The 16,829-nt window shown below is 36.8% G+C and overlaps 1 protein-coding gene across 8 annotated transcripts in view; it reads left to right on the plus strand.

The window, feature by feature from the left end:
• pps (protein partner of snf) overlaps positions 1 to 16,829 on the plus strand; it is a 553,267-nt gene that overhangs the window by 280,932 nt on the left and 255,506 nt on the right. For all 8 annotated transcript variants that reach the window (XM_090406767.1, XM_090406772.1, XM_090406773.1 and 5 more), the window contains one exon: positions 2,043 to 2,195. In XM_090406767.1, the coding sequence (XP_090262893.1) occupies positions 2,043 to 2,195 (153 nt within the window). The remainder of the gene's footprint in view (positions 1 to 2,042; positions 2,196 to 16,829) is intronic.

The following is a 16,829-nucleotide window of genomic DNA, read 5'->3' on the forward strand; positions in this document are numbered from 1 at the left end:
CTCTTATACCACCATACTTCAGCATTTCTGTTCGAATATCATCTACTCCAGCTGCCTTTCCACATTTCAAGCCTTTGATGGCTTTTTCTACATCAAGTATGGATATGTATTCCTTCCTGCATGCCTGGTCAATGTTTTTTTACCACTGTGCTGTCATCACTGCTTGTTTCATTTAGCAGTTTATCAAAGTAATTATTCCATACTTCAAGGATATCTTTTTCTCCAGTTTTCATGTCACCTTTATCATCTCTAACTCCTTTTACAGCACTCTTTCCTCCATTCCTAAGCTTCTTCAACAACCTCCAAAATATTTTGCCACCTTCTTGATATTTATTTTCTATATTCTTGCCAAAGTCCTCCCATGACTTTTGTTTAGCTAGTTTTACACAGTGTTTAGCATTCTTGCATTTGTCTCTGTATTCTCTAAGAGCACAAGCTAACTTATTTGACAGGAACTTTTGATATGCTTTCTTCTTTTCCTTCACTGCCTCTTTAACTTCCTGTGTCGACCAGGGAGTTCTGATTTTTTTATCCTGCAGACAACCTCACCACATGCTTCTCGGGCTGAATCAGTCAGGGTTTTCTTCAAGGTTTGCCATTGAATCTCCAAGGTTTGATTCCTGTTCTCAAATTCTTTCATTTTTTCTTCAATAATCTTTGTATATTTTAGTCTACAGTTCACATCCGAGAGCTGCTCAACTTTTATTCGCTTTAAAACTTTCTTACATGTTAAACTTTTCAATATGAAATTGAATTTTATCCTGCTCAAGACTAAATAGTGATCACTATTTATCTCTGGACACTCTGGTGTCCTGCACCAGGGAGAAAACATCACTATCAACAATAACATAGTCAATGAGACTTTTCTTATTCCTTGCCTCTTCTCTCCATGTGAATTTGTGCACATTTTTATGTTGGAACATGGTGTTAGTAATAACCAGTCCATGTCCTATGCAGAAATCCAACAGGTATTTGCCATTATTATTAGCTTTGCTCTTTTCTCCAAATTTTCCCCAAATATTTTTGTATGTCTCACAATCACTTCCTACTCTGCTATATAGATCCCCAACAAGGGACAACTTTTCCATTTTCATTGTGTCAGTAGCTTTCTCTAGAGCCTCAAAAAATTCTTCCACTTAGTAGAGCCTTCTGTGGGACCATAGGCACAAATAAGTCTCATTGTCCAGCTCCCCATTCTGATATTTGCCCACATTACTCTACTTGAGACTTGCTGTCATTCAAGAAGATTAGCCTCGTATTTTGTGTTGAATACTATGGCTACTCCTTCTTTTCCTTGATTGTCATTGCTTGAATATAACATTTTGTATTTATTGCTCAGAAAGATCTCACCAGTTTTGGTCTTTTTTGTTTCAGTCACCCCTATTATGTCGATCTGGTACTTATCTAATTCCTCAGCTAGCTCCATTCAGGCATCTTACATTGATAGTACCGATCTTTAATTCTGGTGATGTTGAGTTGGGGTTTGTTTTCAGATTTCAGATTTGTTCCATCCAATTATTCCACTCATATCGCATGTTATCTGTAAATAGTTTGTTCAAGCAGACGTCTAGTGGTTGCAATATAGAAGTTAAACCACCTGGTATAACAGCAATTTTTGTGTTATTTTTTTCTAGAAGACTTTTAGTATTCTTCTTAGTTAAATGATTATGAAACATATCTCATACTAAATCTAAAGTAAATACTAAATCTATGCAATGTAAAAAAGATAACGGATATGCATACATAAAAACATAACTGATATAACAACAATACCTAATGTTGCATTGATACAAAAAAGAAGAAATTAAGGGGTCGTCTTATGCAACCGACATAAGCTTAAAACCTAAAAATAACCTAAAATTTAGGGCCTCGTCTTATACGCCGGTCGTATAAGTCTGGAAATGCACCTTTTTGTATTACTGAAGTCAAATACTTGAATATGTATATTAATTAAAATAACTTTAAAGCTGTTTTGATAAGTTCACTAATAGAAGTTGATAATGTGATAATAAGAACCACATTTTTGTTTTTTTGTTCTTTAGAATACAAAAGAAGCTATACAAAGTGTACCATGTATAACATGTAAAAAACCATCCCAGAATAAATCTGTGTATTGTAGTACAGCTTGTATTGAGCATCATGTCGAGGAATCCATGAAAGTACTCCAGCAGAAAGAGCAAAAACAGACCATAAAGGTAAAATCTGTTATGAATAGCTATTTTTTAATAGTCACAACAGTAAAAGAAGCATTCTTTATTTGAAGTTACATAAGAGTTCTTAGATTAGCTTTGAGAAATTATAGTAACTGGAGACGTAGGCCTTTCTCTCTATATAATGAAAGAGTTTTGTTTAATTAATTTCAAAAACAGATGCAATGTATTATTTTCATATAAATCAGAAAATCATAACATCAAAATATATAAGCAGTTAGTATCTCAGTGGTAAAATTCTTAACCACTATTGTATGCCCACACTTCATAGAACTGAGTCTGGCAATGTGCCAAGAATAGTCAATTCATGCTGAAGGGGAGAAAGAAATAAAGGATGTTCAAATTAGTCATCAACATGCGAAATCGTGCTTTATGCGTAAATTTTCCATCTGTTGTACAAGCAAAATAGTTACCACTTTAAGAACTAGAATTTTCATAATAGATAAGCTAATTTTCCAATGTATAATTATAAACTCTCATCCCACGAAACACATTGATTATACCCTAATATTGGAATATAATCTCCTTCTTTTGATATTCGCAGAAGGGTCTCGCATCTGTGGGCTTACATACTTTCCAACATTTTACATTCAAGTCCAACTTGTTTTATCATCATCAACAAATTCCTGATATGTATCCTCAGCGTGTGTGTACAAGATATGATAGTATTACATGAAAATGTTACACCATTACTAATTTTCAAACAACAGTTTTCATAAAATAAAACTTATCTGTCAAGAATCCAATACTTGCTTTGCTAATGTTTCTTCTCCCATTCTGTTTAAGTGACCATACCATCTGAGATTACCTCTACAAATACATTCCTGAATGCTAACAATGGCAATTTCTTTCTTAATATTCTTATTTAATATGATACTGCCAATGATGCCATATGTTCACTTCACTAATCTTTCTCAGAACTTTCATATCTGTGGTCTCCAGTCTTTGATGAAGTGTTTTCTTTCTAACCCAGCTTTCAGATCCACAAGTTAAAATTAGTTTCATCACTGTCTTGTATACAGCTAATTTAGTGTTTTGACTAATTTCTTTCTTATTCCATTTAAATTTATTCAGCTGACTTCCAACCATACTGGCATTACTAATACTTTTGTCTATTTCCATAATACTTCCAACCATACTGGCATTACTAATACTTTTGTCTATTTCCATAATTAATTTGCATCTTCACTAAAAATTCTGCCTAAATAGCAATTGTTTCACCGTGTTCTGTAGGTTTTCCATCCCAGTTGATGTTTTCAATGTTTCTACCTATTTGGTTTATCTTTTTATTATTGATTTTCATACCAAATTTATTGCAAAAGTTATTCAATTTAATCGGTGAGTTTTGCAGACTTGTACTGGATTTACATCATTTTCATAAAGTAAAGAGCTAAGATTAATGTCACCAATTTTGATATCAGATTTGATATCACTTTCCTTCGTAATGTGATCCATATAGATAATGAATAATAGAGAAGATAATGTGCATCCTTGTTGCACACCTGATTTAACATCAGACCGTCTTCATGTACGTTCTTCAGTTCTGATTACTGACTTACAGCTTACAGTAGTTAGTCAGTTGTCATATTCCTTTTTCAGATCTACAGAACTTAAATGCAAATCCTTGTATTTAAGGAGACCCACTCTATTCATTAACACAATACCTATCATACATCTCCTTAAGTCTATTCACCGCCGAGGTGCTCACAACCACCTCTGGCAAACCATTGCACTCATTTACCACTCTCCAAGTAAAGAACCTAACCCGCACACCCTTCCTGACTACACTCTTAGACAACTTCCAAGTGCGACTCCTTTTTTTTTTTTCAGAGGGGTATGTGTCAATCTTATAGAATCACTTTGGAAATTTATAAGTTTCTATCATATCCCCCCCCCCCCACTCCTCTGCATGTCAGCTAAACCCTGCAACCCCCTCCCTTCTCCCAGTTATCCTCATAGGCATTCCACAAACCTGCCATCAGCTTGGTCACTTGTTTCTGAATCCTCTGCACCATCTCCCAATTCCCAAGAAACGCAGGTGAACAAATCTGTGCACAGTTATCAACATGTAGCCGAATCATAGGTTTATAAAGAGGGATAATAACCTTCCTATCTTTACTTGTCAGTGTATTCTTCTGCATCCGAGTAATCCTCTGAGCTATTTTGCCAACTCTTGCAATATGTCCTCTGAATTTCAAATCTCTGTCTAAAACTAGTACCATCAATAGGATACAAAGTATCTAATGTTTTCATCCCGAAGTGCCTTATGCAACATTGAATTGACAGCCTTTGTGCACACTTCTAATTTATTTAAATCATCTTGTAAACCTTCTCTATCTGAATATAGACATATGGGAAATTTTGTACCTAATGACAGGTGAGAATATATTTGGGGTCATCCCTGGATACTTAGTGAGGGCATAAGTAAGAAGCATGTGATTTCCAGGTTCATTTCATGGAGTGGTTAGCATGTGGAATGGATGCTGTGAATGCATCATGAATGCTCTTCAAAAAAAACTCAATAGGTGTTTGGCATTGTATGACCTGGAAGAAGTCCTCTTCTGATGAGTCCTCGATTCTCAGATGGAGCCTGCATAATAATATTCATAGCTTATTTTAATAGTATTATAACAACACCAAACCAACTAAATCATAGAAAAGATGTTCATTAACTGGCTTATATATCACTAAATTTCAAACTGGTATCTTCAGTGCACATTACATATTACAGTTAACATACAACAATGAGTAAGTTGAACAATTCAAATTATAACAGACAAAAGATCTAAGTCCTATTTGGTACCCTCTAATGTTGTAAAAAAAAAAAAGAAAAAAAAGAAGTATTATAGTTAAATAGGAATTGATCTTCAGATAATAGTCTTCCAAATTTTTGGTTAATTGATGCACTCATTGTCACACATTCACTGTAACATGTAATATACTCTAAAGATGCTGGTTTGAAATCTAGTGAAATATAAGCCAGTTAATAAACATCTTTTTAATAATTTAGTTTCTTTGGTGTAATACTGTTAAAATAAGTTACGAATAACGTTCAACACCTAAGCTTGTCTATTAAAACTGCATAATAATAATAATAAAGCATTCAGGCATTTCCATTAAGCTATAAATGACAACCTTTTTATTGTATGATAATTAATCTTTGTTGCTTGTCTATTCAAGACTATATTTGGTAATCTCTGAAAGGGGGACATTCTTTGGGGATATCCAAACTGTCTATATTACTGTTTAAGAATTATAGCTATGATATCTTCCCTATAGTTTACTTCATGCTTGACTTGCTCGTTTATTTTGTGTGCTGATCAGTGAGTGGTAATTGTTTTTCTTAGTTTTGTTAATTACTTGTAAATTCATTTGCAATAGAACTATGTTGACCCATTGGGCTACTAAGATGAAGAAGACAGAAACAGGAAGAATCTTATTCTCTAAGCTGTAATTATAAGTTTTTTTCTCCAAGCACAAGTATCTGAAAAATAGCAATAGATATACAACAAGAGGTGAAGTTTGTGGTTGGAAGTGTTTCATGTAGAGTGATGGAGAGATTTCAAAATAGGATATTAGTCATTGAGACTGGTGCTTATGGTCACCAAGAAGGTTCTGCCTGTGAGCATTTTTTGAATCCTTCCTCTATATAAAGAAAAATTAAAATCTCTTTCTTGTTGAGTAATGAATTCTGGATACAAAGAAATGTTTGGAAAAAAAGGCAAAACATCATCATCTTCAAAATTCTGACATTTATCCTTTGGGAGTGTACAAAATATTATGATATTACTACATGAAAAAATTATATCATTACTAACTTCATGTCAACAATTTTCCTCCAGATTACTCTGTTATCTGTCAGAACTCCAGTATTATCAGATCTTACATTTCTTTCTAAGGTACTTTTTACTGTATCAATACAGATAGATCCTTGTCTACCTCTGGGTTATTTTTCTGCCATCCTGGGAAAAAACTTATTTTGCTATCCTTTCTTTCACATTCTGTTTAAGTGACTACACCAACAGAGATTAGCTTGCACACACAATCCTGCATGATAAGAATATCAAGTTTCTTCCTAATATTCTTGTTTTTATATTGATTCTGCCCATTGATGCCATCTGATCACTCTCCTAATCTTTTTCAGAAGTTGCATATCTGTGGGCTCCTGTCTTTGGTCAACTGTTTTTTTTCTAACTCAGTTATCAGATCCATTAGTTAAAGTCAGTTTGAATAGTCTTGTATATAGCTAGTTTAGTATTTTGAATACTTTTTTTCTTATTCCATATAAATTTATTCAGTAGACTTCCTACCATACCAGCATTGCTATCTTCACTAAAAATTGTGCCTAAACAGCTGAAATGTTTCAATTATTCTATGGATGCTCCATTTACTCCATTTAGGATGCAGCTGATGTTTTCAATATTTCCGCTTATTTTCAACGTCTTTGTCTTTTTATTACAGCAATTATTCACTTTAGTCAGGGAATCCTGCAGAATTGTGTGATATTTATTTAGAAGTAGAACATCATTTGCATAAAGCAAACAGCTGAGATTAACAGATCAAATTTTGATATTTGATTTAATACTAGTTTCTTTTATAATGTGATCCATATTGATGATGATTTTATTTACCTTTTTTTTTTTTTTTTCCATTCTAAATTATGCATTGCAGTCATTGTAAAACTTTTATACCTCTATACTTGAGAATTTCTGGTTGACAGTTGTATCTTTGCCCTTTGGTCGGAAAGACCTGGGTTTGATTCCCATCTATGACATGAGGAACCTTAATCTATACTTTTATTGTCTTGGTTGGTCCCAATGATTTGAGATGAGAAGTATTCTATGAAGGACGATGGATGTACAGGAGTTGTTAGAAGAGGCAAACACTGAAGAGCGAGAAGGTGAAGATTGTAAGTTCCTACCGCTCTATGATAGAGGAGAACTGAGGAGGAGGGCATTGATAGCTAATGAGTCTGTATCTGGATTGTGCAAAAGAAATTATGTAGAATTTGTGGATCTGTGGTCTCTGTCTGATGGAAAGAAGGATTTGTATATTGCAGATGGACTACATCTGAATGTTTTGGTGTTAGATGTCTGGAGAGAGCTTTATTCAACATGCTGACATGCAAATTCAGGGAAACTTAAGCAATTAGGGTGGGAAGCAAGTGAATTTGTGTGAAGGCAACCATGAAGCGAGTGAGTGTGAGAATGACCAATTGAGGAATCTAAGTCTCTCAAGCAAAAATCTTGAATAGTCAATTCAAAAAATAAAGGTGAGTGGGGGAAAATAAAGGTATGTTGCTGTTTTTATATACTAATGCTAGAAGTAATACTTTTAGGAACAAGAGAGATGAGTTTTTTGCATTGATTGGTGCAACCTCACCAAAAGTTATAGGCATTACTAACTTGGCTAACAGCAGATGATGTAATTACAGGGTTGAATGTGAAAGGTTAAGTATTTTCAGGCAAGATATGATGGGGAGAAGGAGTACTGTTGATGATAGCAGAAGAATTGCAACCAAAAAAATAGGAGACAGGCAGGAGGTGGTGGCTGTTCATTTGAAGCAATCTGGTGTGAGATTAAGGCCAGTAAGACAAAATATACAGTTGGTTGTTGCTATAGGTCAGGGAATTCCACAGATGATCTGGAAGACGTGCATCGCCAAATTAGTACAATGAGTACAGGTCGAGTGATTATTATGGGGGGGGGGGGGACTTCAACTATGGAGATATGGACTGGAGGAAGAAAGATCACAGGACAGAAAGGAAATAGAATTTATACACCTGCTGAGAGATAATTAAGGTAGCACTGATTACCAACATGTTGAGGATTACCAATTGGAAAATTGAAAGACCATTACTTGGCATTTCCATTCTAGATAGAAAGTGCAATACTTAGATTAAAACTCAGATTAGAGTGAGAGACATTATAACGGGCATTAAAAGATCCAAATGGCAATGGGCAGGTCATATTGCAAGAAGTAACACTCATAAATGGACCAAGTTGATATCAGAATGGTATCCTAGAGATGAAAAGAGAGCTACAAGAAGACTAAAGAGAGTATGGGAGGATGAGATTAAAGAGATGGCAGGAACTCAGTGGCATAGAAAGGCTCAAGATAGGAATGAATGGAGGACTGGGGGGGGGGGGGGATCTTTGTCCATGGCTGATGATGATATGTAAACATTTCACTAGTACAATGATAATGCATTATTACTTGTAATTGAAAATTTCTTTAGTAATGTGTTGTATAAAAGAAATCTTTATATAGTTATGGCATGTTGCACACATCTTAATGGTGATATTTATTAGTAAAAAGATCTCACCTCAAATTTAGTTTTTATTTCTGTATGTAAAAGATTTAAGAGAAGACAATATTGAACTTTCTGATGAGCTTTTTATGAGTGCCAAGAACTGTAGTTTTACATAACAGCAATAATTTTACTCTCCATTTTGCCACCATGTCATTTGCTTTGCCAGCCAGCAGTGCACTTGCACAAAGTTTGTATTTCTGAAGAGTAATTTGTTATAGTGCAAGTGCACTGCTAGCTGGCAAAGCAAATAACATGGTGGCAAAATGGAGAGTAAAATTATTGCTGTTATGTAAAACTACAGTTCTATATGTTTTAAAAGTTTTAGTTTAGGGGAGAACTATAGTTTAAAGGAAAAGATGTCTGTTACTCCAAAAAATGTGGAAAAGAGCATTATGATGAATAGAAATATTATCCGAAAATTAGTGGATGAATTTCCTTTAATGGAAGTAAGATCAGATTAGAGATAAAAATGATGAGAAGAATTATCTTTACTGCCTGGTTGGCTGAGTGGTTAGCGTATCTGCTCTCCAGCCAAAAGGCTGTGGGTTCGAATCCCACCGTGGGCATGGATGTTTGTGACTGTCTGTGAAAATACTAGCATTGGTGTAGATGATGATGATGGCAGTTGGGGTTTGCTGGTGGATTGAGTGGTGGAGATGAAGAGTTGTAGAGCAGGTGCCCTCCCTCGATGAGTCTGAACTCTTGGAGGTATCACGTAATAGTAATAATAAATAAATTATATTTCAATGGCCATTGCTGAAAGAAGAAGAAACTCTGATCTTAAAAGATTACAAATCTTATGTGATGTTAAGTTTCTGGGGCCTCTAAAGAGAAAAGACAAATCTATCTGCATTAAATTATAATGCAGATTTATATATCACCATCATAGGTGGCATCTTCATATTGAAGTCTAACAGATAAGCTTAGGTGTTGACAGTTATTCATGACTAACAGTATTAACAACACCAAACAATTTAATCAAAAGATGTTGAATTAAAAAACATGCTTATATTTCGCTGAATTTCAAATCAGCATCATCATCAGAGCACAACACACTTGTACACGCGACAGTGAGTAAGTAAAACAATAAAATTGCAGTGTACAAGATCTCAAGTCCTATTTATGGTGCCCTTTAATGTTAAAAAAAAAAAAAAAATCATAACAGCTATGTGGGAGTAGCTCTTAGAATGACAGTCTCCAAAATTTTTGGCAAATTAATGCAACCATACTTGTTCAGGTTAGGAGAATTCTTCAAAGCCATTACTGACTCAAAAAATAATTTTCAGATCTGTAACAACTCCTAAATAGCACATTTGTTTTCTTCCATCTAATCCTGTGTGAAGGAGTATCCAAAATGTGGTCTGCCAGTCCTGCTTGCCATAGTAGCGAATCTTCCAGGCAGATGTTAAATGATCTTACTGTTTGCTCATAGTAGGTCAAGTCATAGTCAATGGGAACTTCATACACTCCTGGGTGTGCTAAAGGGTGAAGTTTATTCTTAGACAAGCAGATCAGAGTTTCTAGTTTTACATGCAATTTGAAAGTGGTGTGAAGGCCATGTTTCATCAGTACTTTGGCTATCTTTTCTGATGTGTAGGGATCGTACAAGTGTGTTGTGCTTTGATGATGCTGATTTGAAATTCAACGAAATATAAGCAGTTAATTAAACATCTTTTGATTAAATTGTTTGGTGTTGTTAATACCATTAAAAACACTTAAGTCATGAATAACCGTCAACACCTAAGCTTATCTGTTAGATTGATGATTCTGCACGGAGAATGATTGTGTACAAAGCACGACGGTTTGGTAAGTTGAAACTGAAATTGTCCAGAAAATTGAACAGGTTGGCCTTCCTTAAACGATGCCGTGACAGCGATATCATCCCAGCTTTTCTCAAATTTAAAGAAAAGTTACAATCGGCAAAGGCACATCGTATTTATCGATGGGCGAGTTTAGCGCTTCTCCGAGAACAAATCGCCGCTACTCACATAGAGCTTAGTAAGTTAAACAGTTCTATTGCCGCTCTACAAGAAGAACTACTCATCATCTTAAATCTGAAAATGTGGACTGTCCTACATCACATTTCCGAAATTGCAGCAAAAAAAGAATTTACAAAAGTTAAAAGCAGACGCCTAAAAAAATATGAACTCCTACAACAGTGCAACATACAAAGTTCAGACCGTAACTTCAGTGGGATCGCATGGTCGTAAATCTATCGTCAGAGGTACTCACTGAAGAAGCCAAGAACACTCTCAGTCTAGGACATAACTTTGCCATCACACCTAAACAAACTCCAGAATTAGAAATCATGATGAAGGTAGAACGGGGCATCTACGATCTTCTGCTGGCAATGGCCAATAATGTGTGCCTAGATATCGCAAACATTCTAAACAAAGCTTCTTCTTCTTCTACAGCTTCTCCCACTTAAGCGGGGGCACTGTTTGTTATGAGTCTCCTCCACACCTTCCTGTCTTGGGCTGTCACCACATCCAAGTTCTTCATCTTCAAGTCCTCTTCTACCAGCTCCCTCCATCTCTTTTTTGGCCGCCCACGCTTCCGCCTTCCTTGCACATCCATCTGCATGACCCTTCATCCCACATATTCGTCCTCCCTCCTCATCACATGACCAAACCATCTCATCCTTGCCGCCTGTATTTTCACTCCTAAGTTCGTAACTTTCACTGTTCCCCTGACATAGTCATTTCTCAGATGATCCTTTCTGGTCACACCGCACATCCACCTAAGCATTCTCATCTCTGCTACTTCCATCCTGCTGATGTTATTTTTCCTCAGGGCCACAGTTTCTATAGCATATGTCATAGCTGGCCTCACTACTGTCCTATAAATTTTGCCTTTCAGATTGATTGGCACCCTCTTATCGCATAACACTCCAGCCATCTCCCTCCAGTTCCTCCAACCCGCTTGTATCCTGCATCCCACTTCCTTCTCAGCTCCTCCATCTTCTTCCACTGTTGAACCTAAGTATCTAAAGTCTCTCACCTTCCTGATGACATTTCCTTCCAGCTCCAGGTCTGTCTCCTGGCCACCGCCCACTGCGCAACACATATACTCTGTCTTACTTCTGCTCAGTCTCATACCTCTCTCTTCCGGTACTTTTCTCCATCTTACAAGTTTAGTTTCTGCTTCTTCTCTTGAATCTACACACAGCAAGATGTCATCTGCATACAACATTGTCCAAGGCGCATCTTCTCTCACCTCCTCTGTTACCACCTCCATCACAATATTAAACAGAAACGGACTTAATGCTGACCCTTGATGCAAGCCAACTGTTACTTGAAAACTTTCTGTCTGTCCCAAACAGGTCCGAACACTTGTCTTCACATTTCTGTACATTTCCCGCACCAACCTGACATATTTCTCCGGCACCTTCTTCTCCTTCAGACACCTCCAGACTTCTTACATTGGCACTCTGTCGTATGCTTTCTCCAGATCAATAAATACCAGATGTAGCTCCCTTTGTTTCTCTCGATATTTTTCCATCATCTGTCGTAAACCAAAGATAGCATCTGTTGTTGATCTACCAGACATGAAGCCAAATTGTTCCTTTGCAATCTCCACCTCCTCCCTCAATCTACCATCAAGAACCCTTTCTAGGATCTTCATTGTGTGAGACATCAACTTTATTCCTCTGTAATTTTTACAGTCTTGTGCATCCCCTTTACCCTTGTAGATGGGAACAAGAGTACTCTCCCTCCATTCCTCGGGTATATTTTCCTGTTGGCAAACTTTCATGAACAGGTCCCACAGCAGGTCAATTCCCTCTTCCCCCAGTGCCTTCCATGCCTCCACTGGAATTTTGTCGGGGGCCCACCGCTTTTCCATTCCTCATCCTCTTCATGGCCTCCGTCACTTCCATTCTACTGATGTTCTGCACCATCCCCTCAGAAGGCTGCCCATCTCCTCTGTGAGTCCTTGCATTTTCCTCATTTAAAAGTCCCTCAAAGTATATTTTCCATCTGTTTCTTATGTCCACATCCCTCCATAATACTCTTCCTTCAGCATCTTTGATTTGCCTCACATGTAAGATGTCCTTAGCTGCTTTATTTCTACATTTCGCTAGTTGGTAAATTTTTCTCTGTCCTTCCTTTGTTTCTAATTGATCATACAGATCTTGATATGCCATGGCCTTCGCCTGTGCCACAACTCTCTTGGCTTCTTGCTTTCTCTCTTTGTACACCTCTCTGTCCTCTTCCACTCTTGTCTCATCCCACTTCTGCTTTGCCTTCCTCTTAGCTGTCACTGCCACTTGTACATCATTATTCCACCAGCAACCCTCCTTCTGCTCTCTAATCTTTCCAGATGTCTCACCAAGCACCTCGATTGCACAGCTCAGGATTACTTTTGAATTATGTTTCCACCAATCTTGTACACTTTCCAGTCCATCCGAAATCCTCTCTAACACTCTCCCCCTAAAACGATTCCTCACACGCTCCTCTTTTAAGCGAAACCACTTAATTGTCTTCATCCCATGGCAACCAGAAGTTCTTATCTTCGATCTTATTTTAAAGTCTGCGCAAAGCATCTTTGATTTGCCTCACATGTAAGATGTCCTTAGCTGCTTTATTTCTACATTTCGCTAGTTGGTAAATTTTTCTCTGTCCTTCCTTTGTTTCTAATTGATCATACAGATCTTGATATGCCATGGCCTTCGCCTGTGCCACAACTCTCTTGGCTTCTTGCTTTCTCTCTTTGTACACCTCTCTGTCCTCTTCCACTCTTGTCTCATCCCACTTCTGCTTTGCCTTCCTCTTAGCTGTCACTGCCACTTGTACATCATTATTCCACCAGCAACCCTCCTTCTGCTCTCTAATCTTTCCAGATGTCTCACCAAGCACCTCGATTGCACAGCTCAGGATTACTTTTGAATTATGTTTCCACCAATCTTGTACACTTTCCAGTCCATCCGAAATCCTCTCTAACACTCTCCCCCTAAAACGATTCCTCACACGCTCCTCTTTTAAGCGAAACCACTTAATTGTCTTCATCCCATGGCAACCAGAAGTTCTTATCTTCGATCTTATTTTAAAGTCTGCGCACAGCAGTCGGTGTTGTTGTGCTACTTGATCTGTTGGAATTACTTTACAATTTGTCACAACCTTAAGATGTTTTCTTCTAGTCAAAATGTAGTCAATTTGTGAGCTGTTGTTACCACTTCTAAATGTTATCAAATGTTCTTCCCTCTTGAAGAAAAACGAGTTCACAATTGCCAGATCAAACACTACTGCAAAGTCCACAACCCTCTCTCCTTCCTGGTTCATCATTTCCACTCCGTGGCCACCATGCACCCTCTCACAGTCTCTATTCTGTCTTCCTATGTGCCTGTTCAAGTCTCCTCCGACAATCACCATCTCATTTTCTTCCAATTCCCTCATTTCTTCATCTAACACGTTCCAGAACTCATCTTTTTCCTCTGCTGTACAACCAACTTGCGGGGCATATACACATAATACAACCACCCGCTCTTCTCCAAGACCCAATTTCATTCGCATGATCCTGTCGTTCCTTCTACCCACGTCCAGTACTTCACCCTTCATTCTGCCACACACCACAATTCCTACACCATTTCTTCCCTCGTTATTCGCTCCAGAGTAGAACAATTTATATCCATCTCCCAGTTCCTTTGCCTTTCCACCTTGTCTCCTGCACACATAAAATGTCCAACTTCCTCTTCCTCATCATGTCTGCCACCTCTCTTCCCCTTCCAGTCATGCTTCCAACATTCAGTGTTCCCAGTCACAACATCCTCTCCACCTGCTGGGCTCGCTTCTTTAACCGCACCCGCCCTTGATGCGGTAGCCCTCGTCTACTTCATTCTAAACCAGTCTTCATTCTAAACAAAGCTAAACCACCAAAATGCCACTTAATGAAATAACTGGCTTAAAAAAGTTATATAAGAATAAAAATATTATCATTACAAAAGCCGATAAAGGAAATGCTACAGTTATCATGGGTCAAGAAGATTATAACAAAAAAATGCAAGATTTCCTATGTAACGGTTCCACGTACCAAATTATAGATCGAAATCCCACTATGCCTCAAAGAAAAAGAGTCTGAAAATTACTAAAAAAAAGTGACTTCCTGGCAAAAAGAAATCATCAAAAAAATAAAACCAATTCATGTTAAACCACCACATATTTATGGATTACCAAAAATCCACAAACCTAATAACCCCCTATGCCCCATAGTCGATAGCATAGATAGTCCCTCGTATAAACTAGCCCAACAGTTAGCCAAGTCACTTGCTCCTCTTACTGGCAACCCCTCTACTTTTGTAAAAAATTCAGTCCATTTCAAAACACTAGTTAAAATTGTATCCTAAAAACTTCAGACATAATGGTTAGTTTTGATGTCACCTCTTTATTTACCAATGTACCACTTATAGACACTCTGGATTTGATCAAGTCTAAATTTCCCCCTGATATTTTTGAATTATTCAAATTTACTATGTATGCAGGTTACTTTACATGGGGAGGAAAAATCTACAAACAGATTAATGATACTGCTATGGGTTCCCCCCTCTCCCCCACCTTTAGGAAACTTTTACATGGAACTTCAGCTACATACAAGCCACTAGTTTGGTCACACTATGTAGATGTGTTTGCCATTTGTCACCTACCTAAACAGTCAACACCCCAAAATCCACTTCACAGTAGAAAAAGAATCTAATAACTGTTTACCATTTCTTGACACATTAGTCATCTGCCTTTCAGATGGATCACTATCTTTTTCCATTTACAGAAAGCCAACACACACAGGAAGATACCTACATAAAAACACTCACACACGGAGCCAGAGAGCCATTTGTTCTAACGATACAGCTCTGACCACAGAACTCAATGTAAAGAACTGCATGTAAAACTAGCAACTCTGATCCACTCGCCTAAGGATAAACTTCACCCTTTAGCACACCCAGGAGTGTATGAAGTTCCCTGTGACTGTGACTTGGCCTACTATGGACAAACAGGAAGATTATTTAACATCTGCCTGGAAGAACATAAAAAATACATTCGCTACTATGCTACTATTACTATGGCAGGTCAGGACTGGCAGACCATGCTTTGGATACTCCTTCACACAGGACTAGATGGAAGAAAACAAATGTGCTATTTAGGAGTTGTTACAGATCTGAAAGATTACTTTTTGAGTCAGCAATGGCTGTGAAGAATTCTCCTAACCTGAACAAGTATGGCTGCATTAATTTTTGAAAAATTTTGGAGACTGTCATCCTAAGAGCAACTCCCACATAGCTGTAATGATTTTTTTTTCAACATTAGAGAGCACTATAAATAAGACTTTAGATCTTTTGTACACTGCAATTTTATTGTTTTTTAGTGGAACCTGTGGCATAGTAATTAAATAATAAAGTAACACGTATAAACCACAGTGAAATCTTTAATTAGTAAAAGACAGATATTTCATACTAAAATTAATAGTACATCTTCAGTATTTGTAACAGTAATTATTGTTACAGACACTGAAGATGTACTATTAATTTTAGTACGGAATATGTCTTTTTACTAATTAAAGATTTCACTGTGGTTTTTACGTGTTATTTTATTATGCAATTTTATTGTTTTACTTACTCACTGAAATCATCATTAAAAGAAATCATCAAAATCTTACTCACTGTCACGTGTACAAGTGTGTTATGCTCTGATGATGCTGATTTGAAATTCAGCGAAATATAAGCAGTTAATTAAACTTCATATTGAAGGTTTGCAGTTATGGATCTGTCCATAATACAACACTCCGGCTAATGCTGCACAGTGACCTCATTTTATACACACACACACACACACACACACACACGCGCTGTTATGCTCATGCAATATCATACTTTACACTGATATTATTTGTTTATAAATAAATATATTAAATTTGAGTTTACTTTGTCTCTCACTCAGTCACTTTTACACTCAAATTAACTTTATTTCCCAGATCTGAATCTGTGTTATTAACTAAAAAGAAAAAGTTCAAAAAAAAAAAAGTTAATAAACCATTAATCATTTCATAGATGAATACTATTATTCACTCCAGCTGCCTTTCCACGTTTCAGGTTTCTAATGGTTTTTTATTTATATTTTATTTAATCAGGAATACATATCACAGTGATATATATTCCTGATTTCATTCCTGTTAAATTTTTTCTACCACCTTGCTGTCACTGTTTGTTTGTTTTAGCAAACTTTCCAAGTAATTATGCTGAACATCTTGAGTATTGTTATCTTCAGTTTTTCATGTCACCTTTATCATTTCTTATTCATTTTCTAGAATGTATTTTGTT

Source organism: Typopeltis vanoorti, chromosome 17 (assembly GCF_054136105.1).
Source record: "Typopeltis vanoorti isolate ZY-2024b chromosome 17, IOZ_Tvanoo_1.0, whole genome shotgun sequence".
NCBI classification, from domain to species: Eukaryota; Metazoa; Arthropoda; class Arachnida; order Uropygi; family Thelyphonidae; genus Typopeltis; species Typopeltis vanoorti.